General features: G+C 40.7%; 1 protein-coding gene across 1 annotated transcript; it reads left to right on the forward strand.

The window, feature by feature from the left end:
• pgm5 (phosphoglucomutase 5) lies at window positions 1-25,481 on the forward strand. The gene is made up of 11 exons (XM_076099577.1): window positions 1-333; window positions 2,180-2,342; window positions 2,517-2,663; window positions 2,758-2,883; window positions 2,989-3,179; window positions 4,233-4,387; window positions 13,082-13,197; window positions 16,665-16,800; window positions 17,478-17,661; window positions 21,598-21,735; window positions 23,876-25,481. The coding sequence occupies exons 1-11, from the start codon at window positions 76-78 to the stop codon at window positions 23,963-23,965; spliced, it is 1,704 nt and encodes a 567-aa protein (XP_075955692.1). The 5' UTR covers window positions 1-75; the 3' UTR covers window positions 23,966-25,481.
• The last annotated feature ends 937 nt before the right edge of the window (window positions 25,482-26,418 follow it).

Here is a 26,418-nt window from a genome sequence, read left to right on the forward strand (position 1 = left end):
GCCAAACTTCAGTAACTAACTTCCGTTGATTTGATCGGCGTCTCCCCCCCCCCGCTGGGTCCCATCAAAAGGAGGATGGAGACGAGCCCCATCCCGGTGGTGACGGTCCAAACCGCCCCCTTCGACGACCAGAGGCCCGGCACCAACGGGCTGCGGAGGAAGACGGCGGTGTTCGAGGGGAAGAAGAACTACCTGCAGAACTACGTCCAGAGCGTGCTGTCCTCCATCGACCTACGGGACCGACAGGGCTGCACCATGGTGGTGGGCAGCGACGGCCGCTACTTCAGCCGAGCTGCCACCGAGGTGATAGTGCAGATGGCAGCTGCCAATGGGGTAAGAAATAGGGAGGGGGGGGTGACCCACAGTCCCGACATAGGCCCACAGAGACAGGGAAGCATTTGTTCCAACATATCAACATACTGGAAACCCTCCCAACTATGCACGAGTCTGACGTTTTTGCTTGTTAAAACTAAAAGTGAAATGAATATATGGTAGTATATCTTTAATAGGAGTTGTTGCAATTAATCAGTTATGAAGGTAAATCCAAATGTGATAGCTGCTTATTGCTGCAATGAAGAAAAAGGGATTACATCAACTTAATGAACCTGTTTTACTCAAAGAAGTGCACATTTTGGCTGAAGCCCAGTGGTTCACAACCCCGAGGGTCGCGAGATCATTACCAGAGTAGGAAATAAGAAAAAACGAACAAAATGATGCTTTTTTTCCCTAATATTTTCATTTTTCTTGTAAGATAGTGTATAGTTATATGTCTCCAAGTCTTTAAAAGTAAAAAAAAATAAATTTAACTCCGAGAAGTGGAAAATCCCTCTTCTATTGAAGTGCTCTCAACTCATATAGACATGCACCTAAACATTGATTTAAGGGCTGTAACCCATAAGAACAGCGATTAGGTGACCTTTGAGTTATTAGGCTGATAAATGCTGTCAGCAGATTGCTCCACAACTTCTTAGAAAACATAGGCTGGTTAGTTGGACTTTGGATTTTTAAATCCCACATATTGCATTGGTCAACGTTTTCTTTAGCATTACAATCACGGCTCACGATATCACGTTAGCTCATCCTCATACAGACGTGACCGCGTCACTTTAGGGAAAAGTAATAATCTGTGGTATTGGCACACGCACACCCGTCCAAAATGCGTGTGAACTCTAAAGTGTCGGCAGCAGATAAATGAGGCAGCTCATGTTAAAACGCTTGCTCTGAGGTCTTTGTGATTGGTTTGGAAAGGATCCAAAGGAAAATCTGAAGGGAATATAATTTGTTTTTGAGATCAGTCTGTTTTTTTTTCTGCTGGCCAAGCCAAGTGTCTCTTGGTGTCGGCCTTATCAGCACTTCCATCCATCCTGCTCTATTTTCCTGCCGACGTATGTCCCCCCCCCCCCCCCCCCCCTCTCTCGCCTTTCCACCTCTCCAGGGCCGAAGTTTATGCTTCGTGGGATCCCCTGTCATATGGCAATGAAACAAAAGTCAGGCAACACTTGCAGATAACCCACCAAGTGCAGGGACTATCTCTCTTACACTATTGCTGACTTAAATGTAAACATAGTGGGGAATAATGGATTGCTTTATACATGTTCTATAGCTCATTCATTACACACAATACTATGAAGACTAAATGCACATATCTTAGTGTAGTCCCTCCCTTTCCCTGTCTTTATATACACACATGCAACATGCCGGATGTTGGGAGGATACACTGACGTCGGGAGAATAAATTCCTCTCCAGTGAGGATACTTTTATTTAGAATAGGTGATATGCAGGGGAATTATGGGATGCTGGTGGTATTACCACTTTAAAAGTAGCATACACATTATAAATAGCGAGTGCAGCTTTGTTATTTCGGCACCCTCTTGAGGCAGATCATTTTGCTGTTTTAAAGCTGCCTGTCAGTTAGTCACCTGTAGAATGATGCAGTGCTTTGAGCCCGTGTTGCTTTTAGACCCAGTTGGACAGATGGGCTCTTGAACTTTTTCAGGTCAGCATAGTTTTCTTTTCTTCTATTTTTTGCGTCACAGCGATCTGAAGAAACACTTCCCCTGACATCAGTTTTTTTCCTGCTTCATTTCATTAGCTTCTTAGAAAACATTATAGCAATAGGTGACTGCCTGGATTGATGTGCAACTGACGTTGCTCCTGTTTAAAATCTGCTCCGTGCAGATCGGTCGTCTGGTAATCGGTCACAACGGCCTCCTGTCCACGCCTGCTGTTTCCTGCATCATCAGGAAGATCAAGGCCATCGGCGGGATCATCCTGACAGCTAGTCACAACCCCGGAGGCCCCGCTGGAGACTTTGGAATCAAGTTCAATGTGGCAAATGGAGGTGAGCACTGAGAAAGAGTGCTTGTGTTCTGATTCTCCCAGTTGCTTTTTCAAGTCAAAGGTAGGGGATTGAAACCATCTGTGAAGTCAGGGATCGCTTGTTTTTTCACTGGACAAAAATGACAGTGTTCGGTACGTTTACACATATTCATGTATGTCTTTCTTTGCGTGGTAGGCCCGTCTTCGGACACAGTGATGGAGAGGATCTACCAAGTGAGCCGGACGCTCGAGGAGTATGCAATCTGCCCCGATCTCCGCATTGACCTGTCGAGGCTGGGAAGACAAGAATTTGACCTGGAGAACAAGTTCAAACCTTTCAGGGGTACGATGCTCACTCGCTGTTTTCCTCTTTCTTAAATACATACAAACAAACACATTGCCATCCGGTACTAAGAATCTCTTCTCCGTGTTTCTAGTGGAGATCGTAGACTCAGTTGAGGTGTATCTACAGCTGCTGAGAAGCATCTTTGACTTCAATGCCATTAAAAGTCTTCTCACAGGACCAGATCAGCTCAAGATACACATAGATGCCATGAACGGAGGTCAGACAATTCATCCTCTACCTTACATAGCCCCTGAGCTGTTGTAAATGTTACTGGAGATCAAACTGTTTCTGTCTTTTCTCCTCTCCTCACGTTGTGTTACAGTGATGGGCCCCTATGTACGCAGGATCCTGTGCGATGAGTTGGGAGCTCCTGCTAACTCCGCTGTCAACTGTGTCCCCCTGGAGGACTTTGGTGGTCGACCTCCAGAGCCCAGCCTGACCTACGCCACCTCTCTGGTCGATGCCATGAAAGGAGGGGACTTTGGCTGTGGAGCTGCATTTGATGCAGATGGGGTAAGACGTCTGATTTCTGTCTTAAAACATGCCTGGAGGGGATATTAAACGTTTTTTAATGTCAATTTGAAGCGTTTATATGTCATGTGTCAAATTCACTTTGTTCTCTTGTAGTAGAGGAACACATCCCCAAAAAGGCTAATAGTTTTCTACCCGAGGTAAAACAAAGTACAACCATGTTTTTTCATAACTGTGAACTATTCAGATTTTTTAAATTTAACTGATTATGACTAATTCTGTGTCATTAGACTCCACCCATAGATACCAGAGAGAGCCTTATTTATTTTTTATTTGTTATTGTTTGCTCATTGATAACAGGAAGACAAGCAACGGGGCTGAATAATTCTGTATCCACGATGATCCAACAAGCAGCTCACTTTTTCCACCATGTCATCCAATAGTCATTTCTACTGCGCACACACACACACACACACGCACACACACACACACACACACACACACACACACACACACACACATATGAACACACCTACACACCCTTGGCTGAGTAAATTAGCTTAGCATCAGGAGAATTATGTCATATCTGCTCTGTTTCTCCCACCAGGATCGCTGTCTTCACAGTCATTAGCACCAGTGGTTGTAATCTTACTGTGTGAAGGTTACTGTTACATAATACCGTAACTAATATCCGCCGAACTTGAAAGAGTGATTGTGATTGTCGGGGGAAAAAAAGTTTTTCAATTATTTGTGTCAAACATTTCTCTTTGCAGCAGAACTGCAAATCCAACTTTACTGATGTTTATGGCAACCCAATGGCTATGCTTTGCAACTGTTAGCTGAATGGATTTACACTCATAATGTATTGAATTCATGTACTATATGCAGAATTATTAGGACAACAAAGAAGTCTGTGAGACATAGAAATAAGCTAGTAGGATAAATTCATTGTTAGTTTTGGTCTCTTCATGGTATGAGTTGACAGTCAGTAAAATATAGAAGATCACCAGCCTTATTCTTTGTCAAGTTTAGGATCACTTTATTACACTAATAAGTAGACTCACTCTCTATTGTATTGTACTGTGCTGTTGTCAGGACCGGTACATGATCCTCGGAGAAAACGGCTTCTTTGTGAACCCGGCAGACTCGGTGGCCATCATGGCCGCCAACCTCTCCACCGTCCCCTACTTCAGACAGCTGGGAGTCAAGGGCTTTGCCAGGAGTATGGCCACCAGCATGGCCCTCGACAGGTACAACACACACTAACGCGCGCACACACACACACACACACACACACACTCTCAGTAGATCCAAAGTGTCCAAGGGTAAAAAGGGACAGGAGTAGTCTGATTGATTTGCAGCCTTTAACAGTGCAATCAGACCAACGTTTTGACTCTACTGTGTTTTTATCAGAGTCAAAGTGGAAAAAGACACAAGGCAAAAACACATATATAGTCAACCTAGACCAGGTGTACAATTGTCATTGGATAATTGGTCGAAAAAGGATTTCAAATCTTTTGGGCAATAGATATTTCATCATGTAGGCACCATATGTGCTGCTGCGGTTTACGTTGAGATCTAAGGGCTTTTACCGTCACACCACCTCGACCTCTCTCCACAAACTCCTGCAGCAGCCCAATCTCTGATTAAGACTCGCCCACTATGAATAAGGCTGTGAGATCACATACAAACACCTCCCGACACACACACACACACACACACACACACACACATTTACTCACTGCCTATAAATATTGCCCGTTATGTAAGACTGGAACCGAGCAGAGGGTGCTGAGTGGGAGGATGTGATCATCCAGGAGGAGGGATCCCAGCACTGCACCCCAGTGAGGTTTCAGCAGAATGCTGCTCAACGGAGGAAGTGTGTCATTTAATACGATGAGGGAACCAGAAAAGATTCAGTGTTCATGCAATTTTTAGTTTTCTCCATAAAATATCACTTGAGTTCATAAAAACTATTATAAAATATTATGTGAGTATTTCATTTTAAAAATGAAACTATTTCTTTTTCTTAATTTGCAGTGAAAATCCAATATGGGTCTCCTATCTGACGAATATAGAAAGAAGAACGCGTGCATGTGCAACTGTGTCTCATAAGAACTGTATTCATATGCAAAGATTTTGCATTATCAAAGTATATTTTTTTGGGGGGAAAATATTGATCATTCTCTTTTGCCTATCAGGCAGAATGTTCATATTGTACATGAAACTTCAACTTGATTACATTTCTTTCATTGTAATATTGGCAGTCCTGGACTTCCGCAACTGAATGGCTGAGATTAGGCAAATAAAATGGCTTGCTTAAAGAATATTTCAAATCATTCTGACGGTGTATGTTTTTGTTTTGTCTAAACTGAATGTGGTGCCGTCAGGTAGCCTTAATTCTTGGCAAAGAGTCTGTAGCGGCGGGAGTTGCTGTCTGTCACGTTGTCTTTTTTAATCCAAGTGGGGGACCCAACATGTGAAATGTCCACATTCTACACAGTGGCTTAAATGTCAGGGGAAATGGTTGAATAAGAAGAATGTAATTCACCACCTTAACTTCCACACCCATGCTTTCTTATGCAGTAAAATATTTGACTGTTCGTTTTCAGTAAATTACTGGCTACTAGTTGCATTACTTTCACAGCAATTTACTGTAACATTTTTAACAGTAAATTATAATAAAATGACAGCTTTATATTGTGACTTCACAGTCAGTCGTAACATCAAATTACTGCGATATAGCAGTATGTTGCTGTAGCATTACTGCTTTGAACTGGGATTTTACAGTAAAATACCCATCAGATAATTAAAGCAGTTTGTCGTAGATTTACAGTATAGTAATCCCACAATGCTTCAGGAAGTTCAAACTAAAATGTCCTGGTTAATAGTCCTACTGCATTGATTTCACATTAAAAGTACATGTATTGTGAAATATCACAGTTAAAGCCTGTGAAGTGATAAAAGTGTAATTTATTGTGAAATATTACAGTTAAATCTTGTGAAATTCAGGAAATAATTTACAGTGGTGAACATCAAACTATTTCTCATATTGGTATCGTACACTGAAACATTTAGTAAATCACTGACTAGTTGTATGAGCAGGATTCATGTATATGTGTGTGTGTGTGTGTGTGTGTGTGTGTGTGTGTGTGTGTGTGTGTGTGTGTGTGCATTATTAGCACTGGCAGACATTAAGGAAGTGACCTAACTGCCGATCCCGATCTCTCTGGGTTTCACAGTTACAAGTGAAGCTTAAATATGTGAAGTAGGATGTTACATCACAGACAGAATTATTGGTAGAGACTCCAACACACACACACACACACACAAACACACACACACACTGGCTGAGACCTGAGACACAAATGTCACATGTCCCGCTACAACCTTGAGCAATGGACCTCTCATACAGCACACACACACACACACACACACACACACACTTACTGTAGATAAAATGGCCTTTTCATCAGTTACGACTAAAAATATCTCCTTCATCTCTCTTTGTCCATTTTCTCAGCATTTGCCTTTTTTGTATTGATAAAAGCCTAAATTTAATTTCCTGGAATCTCGGTTGTGCAATCTCTCGAGAAGTAAAATTACCTTACAGTATGATGTCTATCACAGATAATACCTAAACTACAGATAATATCATGCTCTGGGCTTTCTGAAGAGCTTCGTCAGAATTAAATTACATTATGTTAAGATCTTCATTTTTTCCTTGTTAAACCCAATATTCCCCAGCATACTCTAGGGTATGTGGGCTTATGCAAAGCACACTTACCTATTCAATGAGCATTTATCTGATAGTTACTGGTCTTGTAGCAGGACAGGGTCACTTTGTTCAGCTTCCTAACCACCCCTTAAGTTCCTAGTGTAACACCGCTGTCTCTGGAAGCAGAATGTTCATATCTGCATGTCTTCGACAAACTCCAGGAAGTGTCGACGTACTTACCAGTGTGGTGTCAGACCCTGGAGTCGATCCAAGTGTAGGCCTTTTTAGGAGAGCCAGTGGCCCCTGTGTGTGTCTGTATGCAGAGTGTTTAGACTGAGCAGTCCTCCCTGCCGTGTGTTTATGCATAGTCAAGCAAACTGTGTTATAAAAGCCTTGATAAATGTACCGTTTTACGGACTGTATGTAGTTGTGTGTGTCCAGAGGAAATAAGGTCGAACGACAGAGAGAAGGAGGGTGCAGCTGGGTTCAGATGGACAGGAGGCCGGAGTTTAAGGTGTAAAATCTCGGGTAGGCTGAGGGTGTCCGTCGGACTGTGTTGTGTCTCTCTGTGCAAATACAACAAGTCAAGGCTGATGCAGAGAGGGAGGGAGGGAGGGGTCGGAGGAAGAGAAGGTGGGGAGGGGAAACTTTGGTAAAGGAAACATCTGCCTCTCTTTTAACCGTTCCAGGGGATGGGAGGATGTAGGGAGAAGAGAGGGCTGAGCTGCTGGTGTGCCCGTTACCAGGATGAAGTCCGACTTCTTGTACTGAATCGTTGATTAGCACGGCGAAGTGGAGTGGTCAAATGTTAAATGCTGTTTGTTATTGTTTGTTATTTCTGTTGTGCTGGTTACTAGGATGATCAAGATCAATCAAAAGACTGTATTGTTTCGCACATCTGCCTACGCTTAAGCCCTTGTAAGATATGATATGCTACTACTCCAGAGTGTGCTTTTTATGGATTCATGTTCATAATACGCGCAGTATTGTGGTATTTGTATAATATTTTTCATGTGCGTTGCATAATGAGGTGCCCAACAGGGATGTACTGTCGATGTACTTTGCCGAGCAAAGATCCCATCCATGTCCACATTTCTCAAGCAGAGACACCTTTGCTGGGGACCTCCACCGTATGAGGGATTGTACCAGGGCGGGTACAGCTACGCAACAAAGACGTGTGTCAATGTGACCTGAAAGTCACCAACATTGACACAATTGTTTGGGAAGCCCCTGCAAAAGGAAGGAATCCAAAGAGGTCTGCAGACTTTCAAAGAACAGCAGGGGATAGGATGAGGAACTGCAGAGGTGCAAGAAGCCCATTTGAATGACCAGCCATCCCCTAAACCTGCGACAGTGACAGAAGGACTACCACTCCCGTGTGGGACTTTAAAGTCAAGAGGCTCTACTCCAGCACCCCAGTGGGCAACCAAGAGCTCTCATCCAATGTTTCCACGGGACTTAAGGATCTGTCTAATATGGCGGAGAATTAGAAAAACAAACCAAGAAATGATAAACTCGATAGATTGGCACAGATGAGAGTCATTTTGGCCTGATTTGGCATCAATGTGTCATTGTGCTATTATAGAGCACTGGTTACCAACTATTTTTGCCTAACAAACCAAACAAGAACCCTTCAGCAACACCAGTTATGTTCCATATATGTTCATTTAAATTGACTTTATGCTAGGTGTTTTTTTAGAAGTTTGTATTTGGACTACTAATACTACTACTACTACTACTCTTAATCGTAACCCATGTTGTAAAGATGTTTCAAACTGAGAAGTGTGTCCTGAGCAGTCCGCATGATCCCAACCAGACCATACCAGTGTTTTGATAGGGCTGGACTTGTGTCCCAATGTTAAGTTGCCACGGTTTAGTTTATTTGTAGAGCTGAAAATCTGAGCAATGCTAAAAATATAAACCTACTAAGAAAAAATGTGAAATCCTGTCATTTTGCTCACATTTTGTAATATGCACCAATATTTTGATAGGAAGCAAGCTGCAGAAGGTAGCCAACTTAAACATTAACCCAACAAGCACAATCCTCCCCCTGATAAAATATTATTAGATGAAACATTTATATTTTGACACGGTTTTGGAAAAAGCCCAGAAAACAGTTTTGAAACACTGTCAGAAAGGTATTTTGATCACGCAAAACAATGTAAGTAACAGCCATGACCATTTACAGAAATCATCTCAACTTTCATTTAAGTTCTTCACTTTCTAGGATTTTCAGTGTTGGCCACCATGGCAACATCTTCAGGGTATTCATTTCATTTATTTTAATGTGTAGTCCAGTGAGGGTTCCTGGTTCAGGTCAAGAAGAATATTTCAAGCCCAAGTAAAGCTCCAGCATGCTGCACTTTTTGTCTGAATGCCAGCCTAAAGCTTTTAAGTTCAGGGTGAGCTCTCTTCAGAGGGGGGAGGTGAGGAGAGAGAGGCCACTGGAAGCTATGTTTGGTGAAATATCAAGCCAAGGCCAAAAGCTGGCAATATTTCACTCCACAGATTCTTCATACCTCACATTACTCCGTTCTATATCCTGATACATACACGATAGAGATGGAGAGAAAACAAAGGAGATATTGGTTGATAAGTGTGTACACGTGTGTATTTATTATCTGTGAAGTCATACTGTAGGTGTGTGTGCGTGTGTGTGTGTGTGGTGTGAGTTTGTAATCCTGAGCTTTGAGCCCAGAGAGCGAGGATGATGTTCATGAAACCTCTGTCTGCTCCTTCACCTTATGGGGGCAAAGCATCATTCTCATGACAGACCTTTTTCTATCTCTGTTCAATTTCATTTCATCAGACTGACAGGAGAGGTCTTGCAGAAAGTTTTTTTTTTGGTCATAGTAGTAGTAGTATCTCTCGCTGCAGTGATTTTGATTTGATTTATGGATAAAGAAGACAGAACAATCCAAGGGATGACATGTAATGTTTGAACCCTTCTTTCCGACGTGGTCCCTGATGTCATAGAAAACAGGACAGACAATTACACATAACATGCACAGAAGCAACAAAACCAAGGACGTCCTACGAATGAAAAACAACAGAAATTAACGTAACAAGGAGCTTTTTTATGCGATACGGAAACTTAAGTTTAAGGCGGAAGGCACTCTTTGATAGTGCTCTCCCATCATGAAGAGAAATGCATCAGGCATCTTACAAGATCTCTGTAAGTTAAAGCCAGATGAGTTTAAAGATAAAAGCAAGCTCATTTAGTGTCAGAATCATCATGATCTTCACCCAACATGAGACTTACTTGTCAAAAATGAACAAAAATACTGTACAGAAACTGATGTACACCACTTGAATAGATAAATACATGTTTAAAACCTTTTTTAATTCACTTTGTATTATAACCATTTTGATTTGGCACATTTATTGACAATGATGGTGATGTTCTACTAGTGTGAGAAAATGGACATCAACAGACTTTAAAGCCTTACAGTTGAGAGGTCACACCGACACACGGGGGGGATTACAGCCCTAAATAGAAACCTTCCAAGTTTATTCCACGTGTCTGCCAGCATTTTTTTGTTTTGGCAAAGCCTGTGAAGAGAAAGGCAGAACCCTCTGAGCCTGGCTGGCCTGAAACAGTGTACTGTATCTCAATAAATGTGCTTGTGTTTGAGTATGATTGGATGCATTTGCCTCCATTTCATTTCCAAAGGAAGCTTATTCTGGTGGATCTAAAACCAGACAATAACGTGTGTTTGAGTGTGTTAATGCTGTTGTTCAGTTCAATCCTCAAACTTGAGTAAACAGGATTTTCTCACACTGTTTGGCCCCTACACTTTTGCAACACAAATGGAGCACTGGTGGGGTCAGTTTCAGTGCTTATGTTGGTCGTGTACGTGCCGTTTGAAACGTCAAAGGCTCGTCAGGCCAGAGTTTCTGTTTTCCTTTAGGAATGCCAGGCTTTCTGTTCCAGCTCTCGCTTCCCCAGAGGGGAATACAGTTGGTTACTCTTATTTGGTACTTTATCCCATTCTCATGTAAACAACTGTGCCGGGCACTGATGAGTTTATTTATGTGCATGATGATTGTGTGGATGTGTACGACCACTTAAAAAACCCTGAAACCCACCCACATCCGCATATATATATTGCACTGTGAATTCCAACAGCATCCAACAGTTAAGCATTTGAGATTGGCAGCTCTACATGTTTGTTTCTTAGGGAGCAACAACTGTTTTGTTGCGTTGAATATTTCTTCCAGCCATTCTTAGCTGAGTCTTGGGAATATTGTGTTTACATTTCGCGGCAGTTACTGAGGAGGTGGGGATGATGTGGTTGAGGAGTGATGTGTGGGGATTGGGGAGGACACTGAGCAGTCTTCTTTGTTGCAGACTAAATATCTCTGCAAGCAGGCTTAGAATGGTAACTTTCATAATACAATATTATAGAGATTGCCCACCCTCTCACCTGTTTCACAGAGACTCAATAGACTTCCTCATGCAGAGTGTGTTTAATCACTTTTTCTGAAAAGATGAAACATTTTAGTTTGGTTCTTTGTCCATAATCTAAGCTGCATCGGCATCTATTACGACACTGAACAATACAAATATAAGAGCCTCATATTAATAATGATAAAGCAATGATTATTTTGCTAGCATTCAACAGTCAAAATACTGTTTCAATGATTTTTTCCCCACACTGTCAGGAAGATAATTTCTTGTTGAGAATTTTAAAAAGCCTTAACCTAAAAACAGTTACATTTAAACTTGCATTAAGTGATTGTTTGGCCAATCCTGGGCGGCAGAAATAAGCAACACAAAAACAACACAAACATATCACCTTTATCCAGTTGGCGTGATGAATTTCTCTGTTATGATGATGAATACTCACTTCTTTTATAGCTCCTGAGGAAAATATCCGGCTCTTAATAGCTGCTAAATGCTCCGCTATGTTCACCGGCTAGTCGATAACTTTGTCTGACCTGCCGTTTGGTGCTGAGTAGATAGCGTGCAGTGGGTTTATCAGAGCTTCTTTTGCGGAGAACAGCTGCATGCTGCTGCTGGAAACTATGCTATGAGAGCGTTAAGAGTGAACCAAAACAGTTGCGCGTCGTAAACTGAAAACAATCACATGAAAGTTGCGGAAATGCTCCGTAGAGCTGAGGGAGACTGCAGAGTTGGGCGATAACATGCTGAGTGGGTTCAACACTACGTGAGACTCCTTTCACATTCAAGAGGTCATTTGAACTATTCTTATTAGAAAAATGTTGATTAAAAAGCACCCTTTAAAATAAGGGTTAGTCCACCGTGTATACTTTGTGCACGTAGCTGTAGAATGTGAACTCTCCCAAAGGTCAGTGAAACCTTCAGATTCCAGAAACAACAATTAGGACATGGCCTTGGTGTCTTTAACTATAGCTACGACCTTGCCCGCGACACTGCTTTGACACTGTGCCAATGGCTGACCCACTTGTTGTTGCTGAATGTAAATTGTCATGGTTATAAGGATTATAGTGAGTTTAGTTCAGAAAACCCAATGAAAAGCTTTTTAGTTGATGCAAGTGGAACAGAGGCCCGCTAGAAGAGGAGGTGGGACTTTAACTCCATGTCAAAGTGACAAGATCTGATTCTTTTAATTGCTGCTGATTTTGTTTATTATTTGATATTGTGTTATTTTAATTTCATTTTATCCAAACGTGTCAACCCTCTTCTCAAAATGTACTGCTTTGTATCATGTTACAGTAACTCCATTGTATTCAGCCAAATACTTCTCTGTATATTTGCACTGACAAGTTTTATTAGACTTTCTCTTTGCCCTTTTCCCCTCTCGTCTGATTCTTTGTGATGTCTCTCCTCCCACATATTGCAATGTGTTCACCTTTATCCGTCCCCGGGACCCAAACATACAGATATACACACTAACATAGAAACTCTCCCCCCCCCCCCCCACACACACACACACACACACACACACACACACACACTGCCTCTGCTTCTCTCTCCATGCGAGTATATGGCTCAGGTTCAAAGCAAACATCGGCTAAAAGGTTAACTCACTTTATTCTTGCTGCCTTTGCCTTATTAAGTTATTGGATGAGCTGGTGGCAGATTACGCTTGTCATACAACATTTGGTTTGCTTTATTTCAAAAGGTCAGAGGATTGTTTGTATCAGAACTGAGAAAGGCTGGCGTTAGATATTAGAGATGAATACATTGTGTGTTTATGAGCATAAAGTACTAGCTTTGTTTCTCTCCGTATGTTCGTAGGGTTGCCAAAGCCATGAAACTGGCGCTGTATGAGACTCCCACGGGCTGGAGGTACTTCGGGAACCTGATGGATTCTGGGCGTTGTTCCCTCTGCGGGGAGGAGAGCTTTGGGACAGGTACGATCTCTTCTGCTACGGCCCACTCACTCACAATCCAAAAAACACACTCCACTCATAAAGACAATGCTCAAAGTCATCGGAACAGAAATCTGACAACTACAGACACAAAGCAGGAGTAGCCTTTTAGCGTGTGAGGAGAAGGTCACTGATTCAAATCCCTGGACCTGTTTGGAAAATGTGAGCGGGTGTGCGACTGAGAAATCCCCTCCCCTCAGCAGCAACTTTTGTTGAGGTTTCTGCGAACAAGGCCATCGCTAGAAGACTGCACTGGCCCGCTGCTGCTAACTGTTAGGGGCTTGCTGAAATATAAGTGTGGTCAGTCAATTTTCTCTCTAAATTAAAGGGAAATTGCAGTTTATAGCAATCTTTGATATTAGTTATGATAATACTTTAATCAGTTATTTCAGCAACTTGGGAATACCAGTGACATCACTATAATGACGTCCAACGGACAAAGAAACATAAGCGGTCGGACATTCGGACAGTCTGTAACTGGATGTTGTGATGGCTGCGTTGGTAGGTAGGTTTAAGAGACTGTGAGACCAGAAAGCCTGGTCTGAAGTAGATCCATGGGTTTAAAAGCTTATCAGATTCCAAAATACTGCACAGCGGTTTGAATAAAGACAGGATTTTACAACTCTGGAAAGTTATTAAAGTGGAAATCATTTTATCCTTCAGGAATGTGCCCAACACGGTGCATTGCCTAATGATGTTGAATTGCTTTGCTGGAAAAGTTGAGCCAGGTTCAACTTTTTGTGATAGCACTTTGTCACAGCACACCTGCAGCGGCAACGTGGTCTCAATGAAATGAATGTGGGTTTGTGTTTTTTTTATGCAGTACTAATATCTGTCTCAACAGCTTAGCCAGATTTTCGAAACCACTTTATTTTGAGGTGAAGCTGAAAGAGAGCACAGATGAAATGTCGGTAATAAAAACATTGCGCTCTCGTCCATTTTATTTATATATCCTCAAATCACAAATTGCACACCATATGACACCCACTACCCTCAGGTCAAAGTTGAACCAGAAAGTGGTGCTGTCAACCGCGATGTTTACAAAGATCTCTCTGTGTAACCATTTTAATACTTCAACTGTTTACTTTTGTTTTATCCTCAAAGTAAGTTTGAATTACCCGAGGGGTTGTTTGAAACCGGCATCATCGTCCCTATTCCCCTCTTTTCCACACTCAGCAGCCTGTTCCAGGTCTAGGGTTATAAGCAGTGCATCCTCGCTGCCTGTAGCTCCAGTCAGAGTCGTGTAATGGATGTGAGGGCTGTGACCCTGACTGCATGTGTAAATAATCCCCATTCTTCTGCTATAAAAGGAGACGGGGCTCCCTGAATGGCTGCAACATGCAGACAGGATTCCAGTGGCAACTTCTGTGAATGTAGACGCACACATACACGTTCAGAAAATATAAACAACGTGCATGCACACATAATACACGCACCTATGCTCTTGCCCTCCGCACTTCTATCTGTTTACAGCTGTTTTAATTTCACTTTTATCTTTTCTCTTCTCTTTGACATTCCTTCTTCATTCATGCTTTTAATTGGAGATGATATCTAGCTCTAAAAACCAAGGGAACAAGGAAGAACAAGCTCTATAGGTGAGAAGAAAAATGGTAGTAGGTATGAACAGGATTGAAGAAAAGCTGGAAAGAGGGTGGGGGGGGGGCGAGTTGGGAGAGTCTAAATATGAGAAGTATTGACGAGGAAGAAAAGAAATGGAAGGAGCCGAGAGCACGGAGGACTACGGGAGCTTGCTCGTTGTCTACCCATGTAAGGCCAAAAGCTCAGAGAGAGTCCTGAGTAGTAAATCATCAGAGCTGTACACCACTCCTGCTCTTTACTGACTCTCATACACTTATTCAGACAAACACAGCATGAACTATTTTTTGCAAGTCTAAATTTTGCCAGTTCTGTCAAACTTTGCTGCGTAAGTTTTGGAGGTTTTGTGATTGTTGCCAGCTTCAGGATTTTAAAATGGTAATTCACACGACATACAGTTTAAGGCCAATTGAAAAGACAATAGCAACATACAAAAGATTTGACCACTAAAATCAGTCTCCCCCAAAACATTGGGATATCTACAGCTCTGACTTCAGGGCTTCCTTGTTGCAGCATTACACCGTTTATTAAGCTTTATTGTAACTTTATTTTAACAAGATTAACACTACAGAGAAAATATTCGACAGTGTCGTAGGAAAGTTCTGTTCGTTCTTTGGTGGTATGAAGATTAGATTAGCAAATTCTACTCCGTCTCGCTCTGTGTCAGAGAGTGAGACAAAAGTAGACAGACAGTGAGACAGGGATTAAATAACGACAACTGTCAGTTTCCTAACAGCTGTATACCACTAGAGCTGGACCTAGAGCAAGGAAGTACACTTCTTGTTGTCAGTGTTCTGTGGAGAAAACAAAAGCGAAGAATTGTTTATGCTATAAAACAGACGTAATGATACCTTCATGTCCTTCTCGTAAAATAAATGTGCATGTAGTTTAAAATGACACCCAACCGCTGAGTTTGTTTTTCTGCTCCAAGCTCTGCCGTGGAAACATTACTAACATATTCAATCTTATTAAAATGTCAAAGTGCCCCCTTAACAGATACCTTTACTGTGCAGCTGTTTTCGATACCAGAGTGATTACTCCCCAGTGAAGGAGGCTGATCAAGGGTGTGAACTACTCCTCTGTTGGTGTGTGTGTGTGTGTGTGTGTGTGTGTGTGTGTGTGTGTGTGTGCGTGTGTGTGTGTGTGTGTAGGCGTGTGTTTTAGGGTGGGCAGCAGGAGACATGTTTTTTTGTGTGGGGATGTTCTTCACCAAGCCCAAGCACTCTCCCTGACCTGTTATTACATCGGGTTGAGTTGAATACTAAGTTAAAATTCAACTACTATTTTACATTTGGTTGTTGTAAATTGTTGGATTACTACACCATTGTCTCAACAAAACACGATAAGATTCCAAACCTGCAATTGGAGCTCTCAGTAATTAGTGAAATTGCCAAAGAAGGTTTTTACCAGTTTTCGATACCGCACTAATAACTTGTTAAGTATGGAGCTAGAGCCAGGAGATGGCCAGCTTAGCATAAAGACGGGAAACAGTGGGGAAGCAGCTAGCTTGGCTCTGTACAAAGGAAAAAAACAATTAGTAGCCTACCAGCCTCTAAAGCTCACTAACTACTGTAATGCATCTTTGTGCTAAGCTAAGCTAAGCTACCATGTTCTCATAATTACTGAAAATATATATTTTGAATGTCTTGTTAATATATTATATTATATATGTTATATATTATTGAAATATATATTGAAGTCAAAAAAGTGAATTTGGTTCTAGCTTTAGCTAAGGCTAGCCCTGGCTATCTCACCGTCTAGCTTTTGTGTTTGCGTCCTGACTGAATTTCCACAAAGCATAAGAAGTTTATTAAGAGTTGTGGTATTTTGTTTTTTTTAAATTTCTCCTCCAGGTTCAGACCATATTCGTGAGAAAGATGGTCTCTGGTCGGTGTTGGTGTGGTTGTCCATCGTAGCCACCAGGAAGCAGGGTGTGGAGCAGATCGTCAGAGAACACTGGGCCAAGTTTGGACGTAACTACTTCTGCAGGTAATCAGCTAAATAAGTTCTCTGAATATGGAGCTGTGCTTTCAGAATGAATTCAGTCAGTGATTTATTTATTATTTCCCGATATTTATTGGTCTATCTACATTGTTACTTTCCTTGTTTGAATCATTATTGAATTCATCTCAATCAACAAGCCCTGAGATTGACTTTGCTTTTCCCAAAAGTCTCAATCCTTTGTATCCCTACCAAAGCCAAATATGTCTCCAAGGCCTTCACCTTCGTCCATTTCTCTTCCAGTCCTCCTCACTGGTTGTCAGTTGTTCTTATTTTAACCTCTCCCATGTGACAGGCAGAGATAGTTCCTGCAGTCAATGTTCCCACTGACAGTTGCTGCAGCTTTTCATGTTCCCACAGAGAGCGTTCCTAATTTGATGTAGATTTCCCACAACATGAAGATGGAGAGGCCATACAGGACAGGCCAAGGACCAGATCCCAAAACAGTCCGCAAAACACAAATATCTGTCATCATTTTGAGGAAAATCAATAAATCACCCTGATGACTCTTGCAGTTTAGGGCCATTTTAAGTAAAAGCAATGCTGTACAAATGTATGTTTATCTGAGACAAATTGTTTTCCTGAAAGATTTTCCTTTTCTGTGTATGGTGGGCATGTAAGTGTTCTACTAAGCATCTATGTGTTTGTGTGTTGGTTCTTGTCAGGTTTGACTACGAAGGCCTGGAACCACGCGCAGCCTTTTACCTGATGAGGGATCTGGAGTCAGTAATCACAGACAAAGCATTCACCAGCCAGAAGTTTGCCGTGGGAGACCACATATACAGCGTGGAGAGGGCCGACAACTTCGAGTACATCGACCCTGTGGATGGAACAGTGGCTCGAAACCAGGTCAGTCTGGGATAAGAGAGGGAAGATAGAACATGGAAAAGAAATAAATCCAATGAAATTAGACAAGTGGAAAAGGAGTATTACTTTCATAATACATACAGTACAGATAAACATAACAGTCATATTATAGCTGCTTAACGTCACTGATAATTTAGCTATATTTGTAGATATCTTTCTAATATTTGAGCTAGAACTGAAAATCTAGATCTACTTATGTCTTTTTTTCTTTATGTAGAAAAGTTTAAAAAAAATATGATGTATAAATATTATGCATTTTGGCTGTATACCTGCTCATCCTGATAGAAATGTCTCACCCTCTGTGTGATAGTTACCATTAAATAGCATGCAACTACATAAACATGTCTCAAGTGTATTGTTCTGGTAGCATATGCCACTCGTGCAATGTTTCTGGCTCTGGTCCATATTTGGACAGATACGAAAGGCCCTGTTAAGATTCAAAAAGAATTGACCAGTGTGGTGCTGTATCATATATTATCAAATATATTGCATAGTATGGCTACCCAACGGCCAAAATAAAATAAAAAAAAGTAACAGGCACATTCTTTACTTTGCTGGCGCTATATTCAAACCAGAGATTTGTTGTATTTGTAAGCATCTGGCTTAAGATGCAGTTTGTTAGGTCCTATTTTTTTCACTGACCCAAGACCTGTAGCAATTCCGATCAACCAACTGGAAAATGAGGTGGATCCGAAAATGTGTTTCAAATCAGGTCGTTCAGTTGTCATGGGGTCATGAAAGCATCTTAAACATGCACACACACTCACACTAACACCTTCTTTGTGCTCCCTTTCAAACACTCACTCGTCAGCCTTTTGTGAGCTAGACCACCCACTAAGCTTCAATGTTGTCTCATTAGAGAGGTTCCATGTTTGGACATGATAGTATATCATTAATTTCAAACCATAAACATATGCATACACACATAACATACAGCACACACACACACACTCTCGGTCATATACCCTCCTCTCTCCCTCCCTTTCACATTCTGTGAAGTTTACCCAGCTGACTCCCTCTGTTCTGCCCAGAAATGTGTGGAAACTCATTCCTGGCGTCGACACTTCTTAGCCTCTACCCCGCCTAACACCACATACACACACACACAAACACACACACACACACACACACACACACACACACACACACACTGTGCACTTTGGTGTAAGCACTGTCAGTTGTCCTGTGTATAAGTGTGAACACATGCATACTCTTGCATGGCCTTCACATGTTCACACTTGTGTTTACCAGCAAGGTAGTGCCTGCAATTCGTCCGTCAACTTCCCCTTATGTACCTTCACAGCAATAAAGGTCTCACTGTCCCGCTGTGATTACTTATCTGTGTTACCATGGTTACAGCAGCTCCACAGCTAGTTAGTCAGTCACCCCAAAATGTGATTTAACCTCAGTGGCAAATCCTCAGCATCCCAGTCACCCCAGTGTGTGTTATTACAGTACAGCAAACATTCCTGCCAGGACAGAATTATATCAGCTGTCGTCTCACTTGCAGTCTCTCCACTGCAAGTGTGTTTAAAGGGGGGGACAAGTTGGCACATAAACACACACCCACACACACACACAGACACTCACACAAGACAAAGCATGGGGGATTTACACAGCAGTGGAATGGCAGCCTTTTGTAGTCGACTACTGAACTAATTCTGCATTGTCTGCATATCAGACAGATAGATAGTGGATAAATATAAATCATTGCCATAGAACCTACATAATACCTAAATGCAGATACTGCACTATTGCAGATGCTGCACTTTTGGAAAATTTGAGAAGGCCTATATACCAACAAAATGTGTTTTGTTTCAGTAAAAGTCAGAAATATTTGGTTTTGCTCATTTACAGTTGTAGAAGTTAAGCGTGTCTGTCTGTATATTATTGATATTCATATTGAAATCAATACAAAATGAACAAATAAATATGTGAATAAAAAGGAAGCGATTAGCTACACAAACTCACTTAAATTTCACCAGAGTCAGAGGCTGATTTGGCAATTACTGCGATCTGCTAATTAAGCTAGCTACACTTAGCAAGAGTTTAGCTGTGTTTTTTTGTAAATGACTATGGCTTCATTAGTTAATAACTGAATCAACAAACTGAATTACCATTTTCAGTCGATGAAAATTTATATATATTCAATATACAGATAACAGCTAAGGAAAATGGACAAGTAAATGTAGTTTTAGCTTTAGCTAAGGCTAGCCCTGGCTTTCTCACCAGCTAGCTATATCGTTCTTGCGAGCTATGTAACATTAGCTAGCTAGCTAGCTAGAGTTCAGAGGTTTGGCTTTTACCTCAAATTTGTATATAGAATGTTTACATTTCTATGCTATAATATTTTGTATCTATTAAAACAGATGTCAAGTTCAGGTCATCACTCAATTTTGGCCAGAAATGTACTGCATTTTGCCTTTGTATAACTAAATAGATAGACAGAAACAGACATACACACACTGTGGTTGGTATGCGATCCCACTCAGGGCCTCTGAACTTTGCAGCGGACATTGTTTTTAACAGGCATTAGTCAGCCTCCTGATAACTGCTTCTCTATTGTTAGAGATGAGCTGACACACTCACAAATAGAAAGACAGGCAGGCAGACGGACGGACATCTTTCATTATCACTGTCTCTCCTCACCTGGACTCTGACATGGTACACAGCTAAACTCATTATGAGGAGGGCTTTACTTTACTTTTATTAAGACTGTCTATAAACTATGAAGCTGAGTCACAGTTTGAAGAGGAGTAAATTGGTCTGTGATGGGGTCACTGTCATACTGGGGCAGTACGCCCACTTGACTTTCTACTCCTATAATAGTTTGTTAAACTCTTCTGTACTATACTAAGAATAAACTACACATCATTTGTCAATATCAAGACGCATGTAGCAGCCTACTTTTTTTAGCCCTTATGATGATTTGAATGGTTTGACAGCACTACCTTGGACAACTACTCTCAGTCAAGTTGATCAGATCATCCTGTAAAAAGTGTCTATTAGGTGTGTTTTGTTAGAACCATTGGGACATTTTACTTATTCATGCTCTTTGCTTTTTCTCAAAACACATTGCTGTCTTTTCCCTGAGCTTGTTTTTTGCTCCAGTGGGATAAGGGAAGAGGCACTGTGGAATTTAGGACAGATAAAAGCCATCACACATCCATTAGTCAAAGAGTCTTATCTTGCTTACGTCAGCTAGCAAGAGTTGTGGTTGGTTACCCCAATGCAACAATATCCTGTTTGTCTTGAAAATGTAGATGTTGAGTTCACAGAGTTAACAGTAAGCTTCTACTGTTAACTCTCTGAACTTAACCTCAACTGTAAAATTGTTCTCCGGTGTCAGAATTTTAGGGAAACTGTGTAAATACAACCTCTATGAGGTGCTAAACCAACTCAATGTGGGGCTGTAGTTTATAAAGTTCCTTGGGCTTACACTGAACACTAGTAGTAGTTATGACCTTACATAACATAAAGACATTACTATGGGTAAACAAGGTCCTAGTTGAACGCAGTCCCAACAAATCACATAATGACATCTAGTGGACGGTTGTAGTTACTGCACATTTAAGAATTATTCTCTTTACTGACTCTTTAACCATTATTCCTGTTTTATATTAACAGTATTGCCAATTTACATCATTGAACAATTATGAATAATCATATTTGAATTATAGGAGTGTATACACTTTCAATACGTCTGATACTAAAAGATTTGTACGGTGTGATTTTAATTAATATGTAGAATTAGGTTCCACGTGTAGTTTAGTATGCAGTGCTAATAGGATTCTGTTAGACAATGGCCATTCCGACCCATTAGTCATTGTGATAATTTATCAAGCAGATGCACCATGCGCTGAATACAAAAACAAACAAAACAATTGACAATGTGAACATTGGTTTGTATATTTCTAGGGTTTAAGGATCGTCTTCACTGATGCGTCCCGCCTAGTGTTTCGGATGAGCGGGAGCGGTGGAGGGACGGGTGCCACCATCCGCATTTACGCCGAGAGCTTCGAGAGAGACCCCGAGAGACACAACAGAGAGACACAGGTACGGAGACAGTGGGATGGTGTGTCTGATCTGTGTTGGTGTCTGTTTGTTTGTGCACATAAAGGCTTTGTCACCTTACAATGGCACGACCTAAGATCACTCATCCAAAATGAGTCTTTTGATATGCAGTATTCTGGCATTCCAGTCCCCATAAAACAGATAATATCAAATCTTTATTGAATGATATGAGACCGTTGCAGAAGTAATGCATTATGATGACAGTGCTCTTGTCAGTATATATTATGTTCTGTAGACTGTAGAGACCTAATATAATATACATATAATAGATTCACTATTGGCACACCATTCTTTGAGTGATGGGATACATTTCCGATTCCGATTACTAAATATTTAAAACTACATGAATGAAAACTACCACACACAACCAATCATCTCGCCTGTTTTTGTTCAGCTGGCATCATTTTTGCATGAAGTTGCCTTTTTCCTTCCTTCGTGCTATTCATTTCCATCACCGCTTCTTTTGTGTTCACCACCCCAGAAGCCACTTGAGTTGAAGTGTAATGTTGATCGGTGGTTCGTATTGAATCGAACAACAACAAGAAATGTCACTGATGGTTGCAGAAACAGCCTAAGCTGTGAAACGCCTGCTAATTGACCTGTAGACTTTGGAGTGATTAGAAACACTAGCTTCTTGTGTGGTTATGGATGTTGGGATAGGTAGTGTACTTTAACCATACGCAGGGGTTGTAAAGCTGCAGTCGTGATGGTGAGACAGCCTCATTTAGGTTTGGCCACCTAACCGTACAGCTTCATCCAACAATGTGTGCTTACTGAGGTTAATGACCCCACTTTGTGCCCTTCTGTCTACAAGTCATAAGACAACCAATGACTTCCCCTCAGCTTGCATAAAAATGCTAACTGGAGCATGAAAGTTTGCATTTGAGCATTACCATAATTCAAACTTAATTCAGGTGTAAGAATGTAAAACACATGGGACAGCATACACATCATCAAACTCGTCTTCTACTATAAACTGATTTAACTTCAAAGTGATACCACAAAGTCAAATTTCAAATCCCCAACTTCTAATCTCGGGAAAAGTGAATCCATTCATCAAGTATGGACCACCTATTGATGAGTTACACACAAACACACCGGAACGGTTTTAGTTGCATCATTTCAGTCAGTGAAATGTATTTGTTTAATCCTGTCATTACATTTCCCTCATCCGCGTTGTGTGACCTACACGTAACCCTTGGACAATCCGTCATTAATGTTAGATCATAAATTAAATTCCTAATCCTTCTGCCCCTTACCCTACTATATGGTATACCAAATGGCGTGTGTAAGTGTGTGTGTTGTATTCCATCACACAACCCTGTGAAATGAAGGGTTAAAAACAACATAACACAGAACTCCTGAGTCATATCATATCATTCTTGAGCAATATTAGTGACATGTGCAGTGCGCCCAGTTATTTTAAGATGTTTTTAAGAAGGTTTTAAATGTTTCAAGATATTTAGCTGCATGTAGCTCAGGTTATACACCTGTCATGAGGAAACTCATGTCCTCATAGCTAATATCTTTATTACCCCACCATCCCAAAAATCTTCAAATTAATCATCTCTAGCAAGTTACAAGAACTGGTGGACAAACAAGGCAAATGCCTCTTGACGTGCTAGTTGAAACAGTTTTCATAGGGCAAAGTCAAACGAAGTTATCTGCTCTGGAATCTGTTTATCTGCACCGTGTTTTTTAGGCCCCAAACTCACATGTCTACCACGTATGTGCTGTGTTGCACAACAAAACAAAAAGACAAGGTCTGCTTGAACCACTGTAATTTAATGTGAGAGCCTCAGTGTTAAGACCAATGCTCTCATAATCTCCTAGTTATGTGTATTTAAGCTGTGCTATACGGATGCTTATAACAACCCCAACACTATATATATATATATATATAGTTTATATATAGCAGCTAGATAAATAACAGTATAGATAACAGATAAATAATAATACATTTTTTTTATTTATTTTTTATTTGATATGGACATCACAGTGGCATTAGAACTGTAACATATATTTATGCACAAGGACCAGATGCACTGTGTTTAGTGTTTTTTTTACAACACCTGTCCACAGGAGTCCTCTTTATCATTGCTGAACATGTTCTTCACTGCAGGTGGTGCTGGGTCCTCTCATCGCCATCGCACTGAAGATCTCCAACGTCCATGAGAGGACAGGGCGCCGCGGCCCTAACGTCATCACATGAGCCACCAGGAAAACACACAGTCACATGCACGCACGCACATGCATCTGCTCACACATACAAAAAAATAATAATTTCCGTACTTATTATTTGCCATTTAAAAAAAATCCTTTCTCTGTAGCTTCACTGTCATTTTTTTTTCTTTTTTCTTCAGATGATGACTACACTGAGGGTGCTTATCTCTCAAACAGAAAGCACAGTGTTCTCCTTTTTGTTTATTGACCGCTATCATCTGTCAGCTATCGAAAACGTAGACTATTTAGTGTCCACACCATGCAGGCTATTTCATTTTTGCCATGAATAAATAATGGGAAAGACAGCAAACCTATTATGAATGTGCAGACTGACTGTTAATGTTTGTGGCTTGCAGTTATAAAGACTTATTGACTAAGGGTGCCTGAGATGTTTTTTTTATTCACTGTGCTGTTTTTGTACAACAGTGCAGTGTTTGCTTGTCATATTGCTCGTACCTGTCCTCTCATACATGTCAATTTTTCAACCATTTAATGCAGAAGTTATCAAACTTTTGTCGAAGTATAAAATACAACAGGCGTTGCATCACAACTAATATAATAAGAAGAATAATTGACTTACAGTTAGTTTATGTTTGATATGAAATTTATGTTAATGCATATCTTGCTATGAATAGTGGGAATTTGTCAGACTTGTGTTTACTACCTAGGGAGAGGTTTTCAAAATGTAAAATAAAATAGCAAACGAGGCCACAGGTAATGAAAAATAAAATACATATTTTAGATTTGTTTGCTAATCTGGGTTTTGCTTTAATTTGTCACTTAAGGCCTTTGGGAAATTACATTTAACAATATTTGAATATATTCTTTTTTTTTTTTTTATCCAAATAAACTTTTTTGTGTGTGTGGTATTTGCCTTTTTTAATTGAAACAGACAGGTCTAATGGGGACAAATACAATACATGAGATACGTATATGTTGCCTTTAGGCATTCCGTGATTTTAATTAAACATATTCGTCATAATTAGGAGCACCATGTTGTGCTGATGCTATATATCATCTGGCGATTGAACATCCTTATGGAAAAGGAGGCTTTTGTTCGTCGAGCACAGCGCCGGCTTTTGAGCCGAGTGTGAGATGCGTTGAAGCTGTTATGTTGAGATAAGAAATGAAGAGGGTTGATCTTTATACGGCCTGAATGGGACGCAGAGAGCAGGAACTCATAAACACACTGATTGCCGTCATTATGAGTCGAGGATATGCCAGTGGATATCCTCGAGGATGTGTTCACTCAGTCAGCCAGACACTACCTGTCAGCCATTACAGGTTATTGCCCCATCCAACTGTTTTATAATGTCAGGGCTTGTTCCTGAGGTTGGACGTGGATCAATGCCAGTTTATCAATGTGTCGCGAAGAAGACGGTTTACGCTTTGGCTGAAATTGTTCATGTGTCAGAGACAAGTGTCTAATAGGCATACTAATACATCTTTTAAAGTACTCTGTAATTAAAATGGTGCCAACAACCTCCCTTTTCATTTATAATGTGCATGAACACGAGCAAGCCACACAGTTGAATTGTTGCTCCACCATTATCTTTATTGTGGTGAACTTTTCAACTGCGCTGTCAGGTGTGCTTGAGAGAAAACCCATAATCTATTAAAGCAGTCTGTTAGGACATCATGGTGTCTTCCTTTATACAGTCTGTGTGTCAAACACAGTAACGGGTACAAATTCACCGCGGACTGAAACGATTTGTTTGCCTCACAAGTCTCTGGGTAGACCGTCCATTATTGATACGCAATCATTATCTCAGATCACAAGACATATATCTGTTGTCTGTCCTCGATGTGTAGACAGAGATTGGACAGAAAGCCGTCATGTTTCTGGTCCAGCTACTAAGACTAGTCTGCACAAGGAATTTAAATTGATGAGTCTATTTCAGTATTATTTTCTGTTTTAGTATTGTTTTGTCTGATTTTGGATCGTTTTGATGTTGTAAACTGCAACTTTTCATGCAGCCATCTTGGTAATGTCTCCCTTGGAGACTTTCCTGGTAAATGAAACGCTGTATAACAATATAGAAACAATTAAATGTAACTTATAGGACATTGTGGTGGCCGATATGGTTCTCCGATGTTGTCCATGTAATCCTATTATCACCGGTTCAAGTCTGAATATTTGCTGCAAATAAATTGAGTGTTTGTTTGACCTACTTTGAAATTAGATAAAGCTGCCGGTTAAGAAAATGTACTTTTAAAAAGTCATTTATTAACAATTATTATAAAATCTATGCATTCATAGTGCAAAACAAGTCTCCCAATGGTTGGCTTTATATTGGGAAAGAAACAAATTGAACACAAGCTTAGTGACTTCATATTTTTACTTAAATAATACAAATGACCCTAGAACAGGCTTAGCATCATTAACTCCAATTCAAACAGCTGTGTTATACTTGCAATAATTTAATAGTGTACAAATTGGAG

Source organism: Anarhichas minor, unplaced genomic scaffold (assembly GCF_050575085.1).
Source record: "Anarhichas minor isolate MPS153535 unplaced genomic scaffold, ASM5057508v1 ptg000025l, whole genome shotgun sequence".
Classification (NCBI taxonomy): Eukaryota; Metazoa; Chordata; class Actinopteri; order Perciformes; family Anarhichadidae; genus Anarhichas; species Anarhichas minor.